The sequence below is a fragment of the Helianthus annuus genome, chromosome 12, assembly GCF_002127325.2.
Source record: "Helianthus annuus cultivar XRQ/B chromosome 12, HanXRQr2.0-SUNRISE, whole genome shotgun sequence".
Classification (NCBI taxonomy): domain Eukaryota; kingdom Viridiplantae; phylum Streptophyta; class Magnoliopsida; order Asterales; family Asteraceae; genus Helianthus; species Helianthus annuus.
Window position 1 is genome coordinate 146,945,895 of NC_035444.2, and position 16,552 is coordinate 146,962,446.

A 16,552-nucleotide genomic window follows, 5' to 3' on the forward strand; every position below is an offset into this window, starting at 1 on the left:
ACTCGTTTGCAAGGAGATAATGACACCATGTGTCAAGGGACTGAAAAATGGCATAAAATTCCTTATTATAAGTAGAATACTCAAGAATGACACGCACATTGGCGTTGTCCATACACAACCCTTCCCCAATCAAATATCCTAAAAATAAAACTTTAGGGATTCTAAACCAAGATGTCATCAAAGTAAACAACCAATAACTTACTAATGAAGTTTCTTAAAACATGGTTCATGAGGTGCATTAGAGAGACCAAATGGCATGACCATCCATTCATATAGCTCATCACGGATCTTGAAAGTTGTATTCCACTCGTCCCTAGGGGTGTTCATCGGGTTATTTTTTCGGGTTTCGGGTTAATCGGGTCGGTTTATTCGGGTTTTTGATGGAGAAAATATAACCCGATAACAGACCCATTCTAGTTTCGGGTTGTATAGTTATCGGGTCAATCGGGTTCGGGTTAATCGGGTTTGTGTAATTCGGGTTTCGGGTTAATACTATGCCTAAAATTTCCAGGGCTATAATAGTTCGTTCTCAAAAACCTAAACATACAACATATGGATCTAAAAATGTATTTTTAATGATTCTGTTTATTCAAATTTGCATGGTTTTCAAATTCAAAAGAAAACATGCGTGAAAAAGAATATATTAAAGAAAAACAATCTATTTAATAGTGCATCAAATCTAAAGTATCAAATGTTTTAATCACTATTAACATTAATATAGAGGAACAAATTAAAAAAACAGTAAGTGTTAATCATTTAAATTAAATAAAAAACCAAACCATCATCTAAAATTGTATCCAACAATAGTCTAGCAGAAACTGTATGTTCCAAACCAAAACATAAAAAAAATCCAATTCATTCATCAGAAAAAATATCATATCCTGCTTCACTCTTTAGTCTTCAGTCTTCAATTAGACATTGCCAACTTGCAACTTCATGCATGTTCCTCTTCATCCAATGCTATGGTAAATAAAATTCAATTAAAATAAGTATTAGCAAGGTCGTGTGCTATGAAATGAACAACAAAAATTACAAAACTAATTAATAATAAAATATACCTTTATCCATTTCTTGGATTGTGTCCCAGTCTTCTTCAGTTAAGAGACTCTTGATTAAAGTAGAACCATCCCGAAGCCAGTCTTGAGTACAAATTAAACTCTCAACAATCCTAGGAGTCAAAGAACTCCTATAAGGGTCCAAAACCCTCCCACTTGTGCTAAAGACCGATTCAGAAGCCACCATTGACATTGGAATGGCCAATAAGTCTCTAGCCATTAATGATAGAATCGGGAATCTCGGGCTATTAACTTTCCACCATTCTAAAAGATTGAAGTTCTCCGAATCCTTTTTAAAAGCTTCTTTCAAATACTTGTCTAACTCACCAACTGGTTCAATTGTTTGTGTTTGCATCATTTCTCTTAATTTGTTTCTTAATTGTGTTTTTGGTGTCGTATCTTCAGGTTTTTGACGTTTACCTAATATTGATGAATCTGAAGACTCTATAGTAGTACTAGAACTATGGGAATGAATTCTAATATACTCATTATATAACTCATTCATAGAATCCATAACAAGTTTCAAATTCTCCTTCGCCAACTCTTTTCCATAACAATCGACAAAAAGTAAATTCAGGTAGTGTTTTTTGTTCCTTGGGTCTAGAACCAGAGCAAAGTGTAACAGTAAGTTAATTTTTTGTATGTTACCAAAATACTTTTGAAACTTTGCCTTCATTGCCATTGCAATTTGACAAAGAGTACTACTGCTAATAGCTTCATCTAATATTTTACGAATTTGGTAGATCTCATCTATGCATGAGTTTGATGTTACATAATGTGTCCCTGAGACCCTCTTAGTAATATCATAAAATGGTTGCAGAAAATGGCACAAATCTCTAACACTTTGCCAATCTTCAGGTTTAATTTCCTCATGACCCGCTTTTTCAAGTTCGGTTCTAAAGACAGACTTTTCAATATCATATCTTTCAAATGTTTTCTCATAAGATTGTGCAACCTCCAACATTAGGTACGTGGGTTCCATCTAGTTGGTACGTCTAAAAGTAGGTGCTTCTTTGTGTTGGCATTAACAAGTGTAGCAAAATTGTCGAATTTCTCAATCCTTGAAGGTGATTTCCTGATCCACTAAACCGCCCATCTAATTTTACCAACTACCTTATCAACTTTTTTAACTCCATCCTGGACCACTAGATTTATACTATGTGCAACGCACCTAATGTGTGTCCATTTAGCATTTAGAAGACACTTGCTTGAATTTTGGAAAACCCTTTTTAAAAAGTCTATTGCAACATCATTAGCACTAGGATTGTCGACTGAAATTGTTAAAATGTTTTCAATTTCCCATTCTTGTAAACATTTTTCAATTGTTTTCCCAATGTCTACCCCACGGTGATTCTCTTGGAGACAAAAAGATAAGACTTTATTCCTTAACTTCCACTCGTTATCTATGAAATGGGCGGTGAGACACATGTAACTAGATTGTTGATTAGATGTCCATGTGTCCGTTGTCAAACAAATCTTACCAACATTATTTTTTATAAAACCACGGACTTTAGTTTTTTGTTCAAGAAACATATTGTATACGTCTCTTGTAATGGTGGATCTAGATGGAACTTTGTATACGTCTCTTGTAATGGTGGATCTAGATGGAACTTTAAATAATGGTTGACTTAGGCTCATAAAATACCTAAAACCCTTCCTTTCCACAAAACTAAAAGGCAATTCCTCAACTATCATCATATAGGCTAGACCATTCCTAACGGTTTTTTGATCAAATTTCCAAGCAGTCATTTTATTGTCAGCCCCAAATGCGATTTGTGTTTGACCACTACTAATTTTAGCTAAGTATGTGGCACATTTTTTTAAATGTGTGCTAAGATTCGACGTACCTTGAGTTTTTGATGCACACTTGTACGTATTGTTACGATGAATACATCTCCTCTTTCAACGCCGTTTTGATCTTTGTACTTTTGAAAATCATTCCACACTAGGGATCTTTGTTTGTAGATTTTAGGTTTCTTTGTAACTGGTTCGGTTGTTGGTGGAACATGGTCATCATTGCTATCAAGGTCAACCCTATGTTCTTCAGTCGAATCGTATCCTGACATCTGTAAATCAAAAGTATAATCATTCAAATATAACCATTATAAATTAAATATGTTAAGATTTAATGAATTTAACATAAGCTTATGTTATCTATGAGTGTTCTTAGATTTTTTTTAGAAAAATCCATGTTTACCTGATGGAAAATGTTTCTTATTTTTTTTTCTACTATAATGTTCCATGATACAATTTCAAATACAGTAACAAACTCTACATAACTATATACAATAAAGTTATTGGATAATCTAAAATATAAAAAAAGATCCATATTGATTTAATACAATAATACATCAAAGCCAAGCAATTAAAATTGAACAAAACAAAAGTTCTCGAAATAATTACTCTAAAAATAATGTTTAGCTAGTAGGCTAGATGTGGTTATGACTGAGCACCATAAATAATAATAAAAAGCTACAACATAATATACTAGATTTCAAAAAGACTTTCTAGCTCCTACTTCCTACAAAGCTCAGTGGTAATCATCAGAAAAGCTCCATAGAAGGTAACAATCATCACCCTTCTCCCGTTTTTTAATATTCTACAATAATCAAATTATATGAATGTAAAACAAGTTCTGAATTACTAAACCTTAGCAAAGGTGGATAGATTGAAACTTGGAAGCTTAAAACTTGGATAAAAGGTTGGAACTCGTGGGAAGAAAAGTAAGTATGATTCGTAGCTGCTGGATGTATATATGATGAAAATCGTTTGCCGATGGAGATATATTTTAAGTAACAGATAACTCTTAATAGGTAAGTGAATCATCCCTTATGAAATTTTCTGGATTTCTGCTGAAACTACATCGGGTTTTTTGGGTTGACCCGTAACCAGTAAATCTAATCCGAAAACCAAACCGAGAAAAGGTTAACGGGTTCGGGTGTTGCGGTAGATGGGGTTCGGGTTAAACAGGTCTAGTTGTTTGTCGGGTCGGGTCTATTCGGGTCAGTTACGGTGTTCGGGTACGGGTTATTTTGAACGGCCCTACTCGTCCCCTGGCCTCATACGAATCTTGTGGTACCTGTAAGACCTTTAAGACCATTTGATAATTTATATAATATAATTTGCGTTGAAAGTGCCGTCTTTACAAAACCTTAACAAAACGACATTTACATAGAATTTAAAACCTTCAAACATCACTATTATAATTATTACACATAAGTTTGGTAACAAAAGAAACTAGTTTATTAGCGGAAGCTTTTATAAGTTGTGTGTTTTGTCCTTGCACTAGCTTGATCCACATCCGACGCATTCCATGAGCTACCTAGCCACCAAAAACATTCAACTTCATTAGTTATGAATGCTAAAAATATGTCTACATAAGTTTATATGAACAAAATAGCAATCAGCAACAAAAATTCAGCACTGGTAACCCGTCGCGTGGAGCGACGGGATGAATGCCCTGGCGTCGCGTGACGCGACAAGTGTTGCGGGCCGTGACGGTTTTACCCTTCAGTGTCCCGTGACGCGAGCAGCTTATTTCGACAGAAAGATTGTTTAAAAATCCTGCACATTCCCACCTCAACTAACTTTTACTAAAACGGACATAACTTGTCCGTTATTAATCCGAATTAGGTCCCGTTTCTTTCTACGTGACCGTAATTCGATATTCCATAACATAAAATCAAAATCCTACATTCACATGAATAAATTTCTTTCATTTAAGCCTTCGGATTATTGACATTTTCATAATTATTCGACCCGTTTCAATTTATGAACCATAGAATTTACTTATGAGCTCCAAAACATCTATAAGAGCTTATACATCAACATACCTATATTTTTATGACACCTTCTATTAAAACTCAAGTGTCGTTAACAAAATATATATGTATTAATCAACCCGTTTGTCCAACTTAGTTATATTCATTGATTTAACTTACCAAGGCTTAATGCTTTGGTGATTTTGACTCGTTTGATTTTTCTAGCAAAATCCATCGCCTTTTTAGAATCAAACATGTAGTATTCGAGTCAATTTGACCCGTTTAAACTTTCAAATGGAATCCACCACTTTCATCTTTTCTATATTCTCAAAATTTCTACTTTTTCTTGTTTGGATACTACAAGCGAAATCCTTCGTTTTAGTATTATCCAACATTATAACGATTTGACCATCATTCAATAACTAAGCATAAAAGTGCTAAAACAAGATATTACGAAGCGAATAGCTGCGTACCTTTCAAAGCTTTCCTTTTAAGTGGTTATCCGATCCGCCTTGCCCACTCGATGATCCACACAAATCACCTATATAATTCAATTCGAATATATTGTTTAGAACTCATGGTTCAATGTTCAACCTGTCATACTTTTAATTACTCGATTGAGCGATTACTTCATAATTTCCAAGTAATCCAATTCACTTAGACATTTTATCGAACATCTTAAAGGCATAATCATTATAATACCATTTTCATGTTCATGATTAACTAGTTAACCAAATCAAAACATCATTTATATGCTAATATGATTAAAACACCAAAATTAACACTTGAACTTGCATCATAGCTATCATTTATCTTCAATATCACAAGAATTCAAGTAATCCTCACAAAACCCATATCAAACCTATATGACAATCATTGAAACAAATAGGGTATGACATGAATTGATTAAAGTGTTGTCTAAGACTTATTCCTAGACTTGTATTCATCCTAATTTAACCATAACATCCATCAATTCACCACTAATTTCTGTTAGATGAATTCATGAATCATCAAAACATCTTCACATCTCAAAATTAAGCATACCTTTTGATACACTAAGGATGAAGATCACTTATTTAGCCTTGAATCACCTTCAATTCGGTTTTGATTCTTTGATTTTAAGTGAATTTGTAGAATCTAGGGTTTTGGAAAAGATGGAGCTCGTCCCTGGGATTTTTGGTTCGATCAGGACACACACAAATGTGCGTTCTGATGTTTATCCAACTACTAATCAATACAACTTTCAAAATTTTCACCTTTGGCCCCTTTGGTTTCCAAGTTTTATAGTAAGGGTTAAATACTTTGATTTCCCATCTTTTCTATTTAGATTTTTAGCTAGGCTAATTATTCCTAGTTTCGATTCTCATTGTTTATTATAATTTTTATAACTTACTCATGTATACAAACATATATAGTTTAATAATTTAGGGGTGTTACAAGTCTACCCCCCTTCAAAGGATTTCGTCCTCGAAATCGTGATACGTACCGAATAGGGAAGGGTATAAGCATCTCATCTCTTCTTCGGACTCCCAAGTGGTGTCTGATCCCTTCCGATGTTCCCATTTAACTTTAACTTGGTTGATTTCTTTATGTCTTAAGCTTTTAACCTTTCGATCAAGAATTCCGATAGGCTTTACTACATAATTCAATTTATCATCAACTTCAATGTCATCATAGCTTATATAAGCCGCTTCATCAGCTAAGCACTTTCGTAGATGTGAAACGTGGAAAGTGCTATGAATATCGCTCAACTCTTCTGGTAGTTCAGTTGGTATGCTACCTTACCCACACGCTCTACAATTTTGAATGGCCCAATAAATCTCAGACTTAATTTCCCCCGTTTTCGGAATCGGATAACCCCCTTCCACGGAGATACTTTAAGCATAACCATATCACCAACCTGAAATTCGATTGGCCTTCGTCTTTTATCCACGTGTCCAATTATGTAAAGACACGTGTCCTAAACTCTAAATATGTAAAAGATTGAGTTTAAAGGACTAAAGTTGACAAATGATAAAAATATGTATGCAAAGGGAGTAAAAGTGTCAACATGCCAAACTTGTGCCTCTGAATGACCATACGTGAAGAATATATTCCTAATCGAGTGACTAATTGGATATAAGAAGCCGTTCATGAAAATAATCAGAAGATTATAAATAATAAGGGTTAAACGTGTCAACATGTTAATTCTTACCTCTGAGTGACCTTTTAATGAACCCGAGGCTTCGAAATATTCAAATATACTCCCAAGAGTAAGTGATATAAATTTCATGTGGTTTCGAGATTGTTAAGCAAGTTTTCAAGACTATGGGTGAAAAGTGTCAATTTGATGAAACTTGTGTTTATAGTGATCTTTAACGAAACCGCGCCTAACGAAGTTTGATTATACTTCCTTGAGCCTCTACAAATTAACTACAAGGGCCTTATATGTCAAAAATGAGGTTGTATAAGGTTTTAAATGGCCAGGGACTGAATCTGTCAAATTTGAAACATGTTTAACCTGAACAGCAGGTTTACGCGGGGCGTGTAAGCTCTCTTCTGATCCTACGCGGGCCGCGTAGAACTGCCCAGCATAGAAAATACCTGCCAGGTGCAGGTTTTCAGCTCCAAACCGACTTTAACTTGTTCTAAGCAATACTAGGGGCTGTATGTCGGTCTTGTTAAACCACTAGGACACCTGGGGTGATCCTAGAAGCCTCCAAAACAGCTGCAAAGATCCAAATGCATGTGAAATTTGTATATAAGGAGCTCTAGTTCTTTGTTCATATGCGCACTCACTTGCAACAACATTAAAAAACTCACCTCTGGGGCTAGCAAGCATTAGGAGAAGATTGTCAAGTGTAGAAAAGATAGCAAGGACCTTAAGTAAGAGTGTTAATCCCTGCTTAGTCCTTTTAATTAACTTTAACGTGTGCGTGACTACACATATTTTTACAATGAAATTACACACGATTTGGTTTTAAATTTATAAAAGTGATTATTACTTTTACATCAAAACACACACGAAAGAGGCAAGTGTACCCCGTCATATATGTAGTAACGTATCGGTAAGAACCAAGTATCGATCCAAGGAAATGGGCGGAGAAATAATACTAGACCTTTGTCACTAAACTACCGGTAAAAACACAAGTTGTTGGATTTTTAATAAACTAAAGTAAACATAAACAAATACTTATAAAACATAGTAGATTTCAAATACTAAAATAGATAAATAGCCTTGCTTAATACACAACCAAAGCATGTCATCTAAGTCGGTTTTGGCACTAGAAGCATTCGGTCAATTTTCCATTTTAAGACAATTAGTATCCCTTTCGGGAATCCTAACATGACAATCATTCGGAAAGCTAAAACGATAAACACACTTTAACCACCTAAAATTGTTCTTTAACGTGCAATTGATAAATGTCTATGAAAATCTCTTAAAAATAAGTTAGTCATCCGTTAGGAGTTTTCTAACCTCACTTAAACAAGGAAAGCGACACCGATAAACACAATGCAACCACCGAGACAAGCATAAACTAGATTAAATCACAACCGAGTTCATTTTACAAATCTTGCACATAAATTCACCAAGATAGCAATTTTGGCCTAAACTACTAACTAAGCTAACAAATCATGGCAAGAATTTATAACGACACCATTTAATCCGTTAAGGTCCTTACGTGACGACAAGCTTTCTTGATTAACAATAATTACATTTTATTAAACCACTAACCATTTCTAGTATCATGGTGCCCACATTTTAACCAAGCTAAACTAGTTAACCAAGTTTAAAGTTTACTAATACATGATTAATTAAGCTTCATTTTTCAACTATCTCAACTAACCAGGTACCAATCATCCAATACAATTACTTATAATCAAGAAATCAATATCAATAACAAGGTTGCAAACTAATCATCAAAGATTAACATAGAAAATACTTCCAAATGTCATTACAAACAAAGATTAACATACTATTGGCTATAATCAAGCAAGGGATTGTTGTGTTTTTGCCCAAAGGCTACAATAATACATAATAATCAATCTTAATGCTTGAAACATAACAAAATTATGGAAAGACTTAAGAATTCAAACCATAAACAAGCATAAGAATGAGAATCCGGATAGAAACGGAGCTTATCGGCACAATGTGGCTTGAATCCGGGTCAAAAGCAAAGCCTCCGGAGCCTGTGAAATTGCCTGATGAGCTCCCAAAATTCCAGAGTTCCGAACAGAATGCTACTGTCTGTTTTTTTATAACATTTTGCGATCGCACGGTCGTGCCAATAAAGTGCACGACCGTTCACTTTTAAATTACGTTGCACCACACTTTTGTGACATCAGCAGAGTTGACTGGTCTTCGAGGTCGCACGGGCGTGCCATGGGATGCACGGCCGTTCATATCCAGGTTAGGGCGGCACAGGCTCTTGAACGGGTGGTGCATTACCGGACATTGGCTGAACATCGAAACCGCACGGGGTGCAATCAGACGCACGCCCGTGCGTCACCGGGCTAAGCTTGAACGCCGAGTCGCACACTCGTTCATTGTCGGGCTGGACTTGATATGTCGGAGGTGCACGGTCGTTCCTCAGACCGCACGACCATTCCGCTTTCCCAGGTCAGTTTTCTAACAGAATGTTCACAGCTTCGTCGTTTTGTCCGGAAAGTCCTCGTTTTTACTATCATCTTGTCGAGTATGTTGTTTTAGGTCTGTAAACAAAAGTATACTTGATTAAGTATCCGAATGACGGTTTTACGGCCAAAAACGCATAAAATGGGGATGAAATGGGGGACTAAAATATGTGTAAATTAGCGAATATCAAGCTTAAAAACCGAAAAGTCAAACATATCGTAATTAAGCTTTGACTTTCGGTTTAATCAGAAATGGTCCAGCCACTGACCGAATTGAAAGTGGTTATGGAACCATATTAAGGTAGGTGATTAACCCTTAAAAGGGCACCTCCTAATTATTTCGTTTGACTAGTTAATTGTTGGGTCAAACTAGTTAGTCAAAAAGTCAAACTGGACAGAAAAATTAGAAATGATTTAAACTAATAAAACAAAGGTTCTAAATTATATTTTAACATTCTAATGACTTGGTAATTAGTATTAGAACATATTTAATCAGGTCTAACCCGACAATTATCAGTCTAAGGTCAGTTTATAACCGAAAGTCGCAAAAGCTTGACTTTTGCTTTGACTTTCAGTTCTGACCCGTTTAAGCTTAATTCTCCCATGTTTTAAGCTTCCATTAGGACCACATTATTCAGTAGTATTACCCTCTGGAGTTATATTGCTTGGTCCTTAGTAGTTTGAATTATATGCTCTTGTTTGTTAATATGCTTATAAATGCCGAAAATGCCATTTTGACATATAAATGAGATTTTTAGAAATGTGAGAGAACAAAAAACTTTTCTACTGATATATAAGCTTGTCCCGAAAATTTGACATCAGTTCTTGGCCTCAAATAGAAGTTATGCTCGATATCGTAATTAGAAGCTTTTTGTTAATTAAATTGCGATATCTTGCATAATACATGTTTAAGCTTAGATTTTGAACCAAAACTCATTACCTACTGTTAAGATATTAATTTTAAGGAATTTTAAGATTTTTGGTCAGATTATAATCTGCTTAGATAATAGAGTTCTCGTGTAATTCGGTAAATGTTGATAATACCCTTTACATGCATAAAATGAGATTAAAAAATGATTTGAATGCCAAACCTTTTCCTACCGATTTCATATATTAAATAAATTATTTTGAGCATTTAAAACTGATCAATATCTCAGATTAACATAAACATCTTGATTATCGTCAATTAGCGAGTTTTACACTAATTAGGTGCATAGTATGGTTTAAAACCATATTTAACACCAAAGACTTGTTACCTACTTAATTTTTAAACAAATTTAAATAAAAATGTCCTTAAAAGCATATGTGAAATGACCAAAATGCCCTTTCGGGGCATAGTTTGGCCATAAATGGTAAACCTCACATATATGTAGTATCTTACTGATGTAATGAGATAAAATAAATATTTTTACTAATTTCCTAAGACCAGAACTTTAGTTTGTTAATCTCTTTTATAATTATTAAAATTACCAAAATGCCCTTACGGGACTTAAATTGGTTTTAATTACTTTTTGGGCATATATGTTAACATCCTACTGATGTATTAACATATTTTAAGCATGATAACATTTGAGACATGTATATAATTCATTTGGTTACCCGTTACGCGTTTATGCGTTCGGATCAGTTTATGTAACTAGTTTACGTAAAATAGCCGAAACGGGTTTAACCTTATCATTAAATCCTCAATTTTCAGAATGTGTTTAGTTTACCCATATTATACAAGTATCCAAACTTGTCGGGTCTAAACCACATTCTATTCCGGTCTCCGTTTAATCTAGCGTTTAGAACCGTAAAGTTTCTTTCTAGCTAGTCGGTCTAAGTCTTTGACTTAACTAAAGACCCGTTAGCGTCCTAATAGGTTATTAAACCTTCTATACAGATTAAGTAGCATCAAGTAGAAGGAATCATCATAAAGCTTTAGGATATACGGCTGAGTTACTTCTCAGTTTTAGCTCAGGTAAATACTTTTGACTTATTTTCCCTTATACAGGCTTGGGATATGGTATTATAATAATACCACCTGTTTGGGTATGAAATTATTTAATCGGATTGTGATTAATAAATTTACATAACCCGTTTTAATCTGTCTTGTTTGATAACATGAACATTTGGGGGTTAATATGACCGTGTCTTGGATATCCTTGGCTCATTTCATTTGAAAATGGCCACGACCTATGCACGGGGTGTAGACATACACCTGACAGATGCAAATGCTAAAATATAAACCCACATGTTGGGGATAACTCCTTTGTGGGTTCTATAAGTGGTGAGTCGGTTAATCATGACCGGCTTCCAAACCGGCCCCACTTGTAAGACAAACATGTAAATCTGTATAAAAGATTATCTTTAAATAATTGTCCCAAGTTATAAATGATTTGTGCTTTGTGCACCAAAATCAATTTTCATAAATGTTTTCAAATGTGTCAGTTAATTGTATTTACCAGTGTAAACTGACGTATTTTCTAAAGGCTGATTAACAGGTACTTCTCGTAAATAGGCTGGAGCTACTAGGTGTTATATAAGAGGATCTTGCAAATCCCTAGATACCCGGAGTCTGTTATTTCAGTTTCTTGTATTTTATTTTATGATCCGCCTGTGGATCTTATTACAACCAAGTCTGTATATTCTTTCATTCGGACACTCAGACATTATGGTTTGTAATAGTTTATTCACCAAGCCTTCCGCTGTGCTATTATATTGTGTGTATTGACAATGATGATATCAACTACGTCACGATACTCCCCGCCGGGCGCACCGGTAATATGTGGAAATATCGGGGTGTGTCAGGTTGGTATCAGAGCCAACACTGAGTGAATTAAACACTAACCTTTTTGTGTTTAATCTCAATGACACAATAAGCACATTCCTTAGACTTCCGAGTATAGGCTAATGACCTAGGATTTATTCTTAACTTTCCTTTTGTTGTTTATGTTTTATTTACTTATTTTGATAGGTTTTATCGATAATGCCGCCAAGAGTACGAGGCAAGGGAAAGGGTCCAATGAGAGGTGGACCATCAGGACATGCAGGACCTTCCCATAGGCGCACTCCGTCTGCGTCATTTTCTAGCTCGAATTCACATGACCAATGGGGTCATTTGTTTGAACCCGCGAGACACTCGATCTCGTTGAGTTCATCACCCTCGTTTCATCCATCTTTTGGGCCGCCTATTCCAGACGAGCCCCAGCATTCCCATCACTCTCATGTTTCACATCATTCACAAGATTCCGACCAATCCTACCATTCCTTGCATTCCCATTCTTTCCATCACTCCGATTCCATTTATTCTCCACACCAGTTCAATCCTAACGACTATGTCAACGATTTTCTGGGTTTCAATCCTTTGGGACCCGAAGACCACTTTTTCCAGGAGATGGAAATGGATGACGACCCCGACCCAGATTTGCAAACCGGAACGCCGGGTCACCCTATCAGCATCTCTAGCGGTTCTCCATACCAAGGATCGTCGTACCGAGGACCCGACTCGTTTTCCGAAAGATGGAACCAACATGAATGGGCATTTACCCCTTCATATCACAACTCTCCTGCTCAACCTCCTTTGGATGAGCCGCATCTTCAAGCTGTTTCTCCACCACCTCTACCCGTTGAGGAACCACCTCAACCACCTCCCGAGTCACCGAGGCGAAGGAGGAATGCACGAATATCCGTGTGAGGGGGACCACAGTTCAGTTCCCCTCAAGGTTCAAGCTCATACCCTCCGATTCCCGAGGACCCCCAAATGGGTGGACCCTCACATGCGGTGCCGGAAGACGATCCTCCGCCGGTTTCTTATGCACCACCGCCACCGCCAGTGGGTTTCAAAAACTCGATACTGACTTACCCAGGTTCTTGTGGGTATAACCATTTTGAATACCCAACTTCTGTGGGTTATGGAACTCATGATCCATACCTTACAGCAGCACAACATAATGCACTTTATCCTTCTTCTTATCCTCCAGTTTATCCAACTGGATATCCAGTGCAAGGGTATCAATACCCACCTTACCAGCAACTTCCTCCTCCTCAACAGGTGCAAACTGAAAAAATTATGGAGTGGTTGGACAGGGTTGAGCGTAAAGCAGATGAAACCAATAAGAAGCACAACATCTTTCTCAAGGGCCTTGCAAGTCTCATCAAAGGCAAAAAGAAATAGAAAGTTGTTTACTTTATTTTGTATTTTACTTTCAATCAAGTCCCTGTGAGGACATTTTATTTTTTGTACCTAGTCCCTGCGAGGACTTATTTCTATTTCTGTAGCCCCTGCGTAGGCAATGTGTTTGTTTCAAGTCCCGTTTAGGGCATTCTTGTAATAGTTTAGTAGTTTAATGGAATTTATTTTTGGATTTTAAATATGTATTTTATTACATTATCATGCTATATCATTTCAATTTTTAAATTGATCTGCCAAAGAAGTTCTTAGAGGTATAACCTAGCCAAAATATTAAATGGCTATGATGGTACAACCTTTTTAAGACAATAAATCCCTGTTAACATCTGAAAACATGTTAGCATTCCTGGTTGTGCGGTATGAAAAACCACACAAGCTTCCAAATGTACTTGGATCTTTCCAAGTCACTTTCATAGCCTTTATGATCAATGTGAATCTTGGCTAATAAAAATCAATATGATGTATACACCAAAACATCCATTTGGGATGTATGCATATAAGCAAAGGTGTAATAATGACAACGATAGTTTTATTCTATAAACATCTTGTCAATAAGGCGATGAACTATGTTCAACCCTTGAAAGACCACTGATCCAATAGATCATTGGTTATACTTTAAACGTCCTTGTGACAAGGCCTTTTGTGCCATCTAAATGTCCTTCGAGACGAGCCTCGTGCTATATGAAAATGTCTTTCATGACATTGACAGTTGTGATTTATATCCCCTGTCTAATAAATGTAAAGGATTATATCCTATTGATTGCTTATAATGGTTCTGTTGTAGCCTAGGCAAATCATGATTTAATTGATTTTTATTTAAAATGGTCTATACGGTTTAATAATACCATGACCATCTAATCATCAACGCAATGATTCATTATATAATTTAAATATGTGATTATTGTTTGATATAGTACTCGAATCATGGCTGGCTCTGACGAAGCAAACAGTCATCTCGAAGAAGGAAATAATAATACCAGGATTAACATCACTGGTGCTGAATTGCAAGCGATGATAACCGTAGCAGTTGCTCAGGCTGTGGATGATAAGTTCAAGGAACCGAGTAATGTTCGGTCCAAAACTCATTCAAAGTCCCATTCTCATTCACGTACACAGAAGAAAGATGAGTCTCAACACTCGTCTAATCAGAGAAGTGAACCTCAGAGGCAGGTTGTTCTCGAACCGACTCCCAGGTACACCAAGGGTTGTACCTATAAATACTTCGTCTCCTGTAAACCGAGGGATTTTATAGGAGAAAAGGGAGTGTTCGATTGCATGAAATGGTGTTAGGACCGGTTTTGACTCCGAAACGATTGCAAACCGAACGTGTGACGTGCGGAATCCGTACACGAATGTGACCGAACACACGTGACGTAATTATAACCGTGATTCTATAATCAGATCTGAAATTGTACAACACCTGAATCACATACACGATCTTTCTCTCTCTAGGCTTTCTCTCTCTAGCTCTAGATCTCCTAAGCTCCAAATGTGCAAAAGTATCAAAAGTAAGGCATAAGCCTCCTATTTATAGGCCAAGGGGCTTTAATGAGATTCCTCATTATTACAGAAATGCCACCTTGCCTTTTCTCCTAAATCTAACACTATAAGCACTAATCTTCTTTTGTTTCTGCTACGAACGGAATTGACGGAGGCGATAGACATAAATGCACCAACAGACTCCCCCTTGGATATTGCCGCAGTCAATCCGTAGTTAAGCTCGTAGCGACTTGTCTTCCTCTCTCTCTGAGTCTTCTTGAAGATTTGACATCTTCAGCAAACACAGACTCCCTCTTGCTTGAGCAGAATCCCCGTGGATCTGTCTTCAGCTTCAGCTTCTCCTTTCAGTAGAGTTTTCAGGCTCCCCCTTTCGTCAAGCTTCCGTGCTTTTGGGATCGACACCTTGCCTTCTGGATACAAGCTCTTTGAGGATAGTTACATGGCTCCTTGAATCCACGCTTCCTCTTGCGCTGAGCTCGTCTTCAGACTCCCCCTTAGACTCGGCTGTCGGGATCGTAGTCTGGAACCTCATCTGCAAATCTTCAAACATTTATAAGTACAAACATTTGAAACATTCGATTATCCAGGAATTATGACCTGGCTATTTTAAACTTTCTAAATCAAGATCCTGGATTCACTTGATACTCTCCCCCTATCAAAAAAACTACAAAGATTTGGCAATTTTAACAAACAAAATCCGAAACTGGCTCTTTTACAGATTTTAACAATATGAGCATCCAAATCCCTCATAGTTAATCATCCAAGTCCAAATTAATGACCTTGGAGATATCACAAACTGTTTTTGATTTTTGATTTTAAAACATCAAGTTTCAAATTAATGGACTTGTTTTATTTTCAGAAACACAATCAGCATACTTAGATTTTGAAACTCATCATTCAGACATCGGTTGTCGAAAATAAATCGGAATTAAAAAATCTTTTTGAAGTTTTCTGAAATATAAAGCAGTAAAGAAATATTTACAAACATATTTACAGACAATATTTTTGTTTGAGTTTGCGTCAGAGGATCATATCAGTTTATGACAAATCACTAGTACCGTTGAGCTTTTAACACTTTAAGTTCTAAACGATTCACTTAGATTGTCAGTATACTGATCCACTTAAACTTTTACACAAAGTTCAACTGATTCGAGATACGAGATTAGTGTATTATAAGACTTAAACTTATTCGCGTGTCCCACCTTAGAATATACTCCCGTATCCAGATCCCAATATTCAGTCTTACAGGTGAGTATACCTAGATGATATCTGTAAAGGGTTAAATGCGAGACCGTGAGAGCTCAGGTCAGAACTTCCGTTCAGCAGAGAGATGGCGGTTCGACTTTCGGTGTGTTCCCTTTAGAGAATCTTTTCTTCAACAGCACATGATTAGCATTTTGCAATGTTTCATCATTTTTATGCTGAGGGTGATGCTATATTTCAAGCAAGCG

General features: G+C 36.3%; 1 protein-coding gene and 2 long non-coding RNA genes across 3 annotated transcripts; 1 reads left to right on the plus strand and 2 right to left on the minus strand.

Annotated features, from left to right (window-relative positions):
* Window positions 1-743: 743 nt before the first annotated feature.
* On the minus strand, window positions 744-2,896 carry LOC110893451 (zinc finger BED domain-containing protein RICESLEEPER 2-like). Its single transcript, XM_022140558.2, has 2 exons — window positions 1,059-2,896; window positions 744-960 (listed from the first exon to the last, which is right to left on the minus strand). Exons 1-2 carry the CDS (start codon window positions 2,035-2,037, stop codon window positions 935-937), a joined length of 1,005 nt encoding a protein of 334 aa, XP_021996250.1. The 5' UTR covers window positions 2,038-2,896; the 3' UTR covers window positions 744-934.
* Window positions 2,897-4,251: 1,355 nt separating this feature from the next.
* Window positions 4,252-6,000, minus strand: LOC118484926. Its single transcript, XR_004875068.1, has 3 exons — window positions 5,861-6,000; window positions 5,290-5,357; window positions 4,252-4,377 (listed from the first exon to the last, which is right to left on the minus strand). It is a non-coding gene; the product is annotated as an uncharacterized LOC118484926 (long non-coding RNA).
* Window positions 6,001-8,888: 2,888 nt separating this feature from the next.
* Window positions 8,889-11,984, plus strand: LOC118484927. The gene is made up of 3 exons (XR_004875069.1): window positions 8,889-9,416; window positions 11,313-11,390; window positions 11,902-11,984. It is a non-coding gene; the product is annotated as an uncharacterized LOC118484927 (long non-coding RNA).
* Window positions 11,985-16,552: the final 4,568 nt, after the last annotated feature.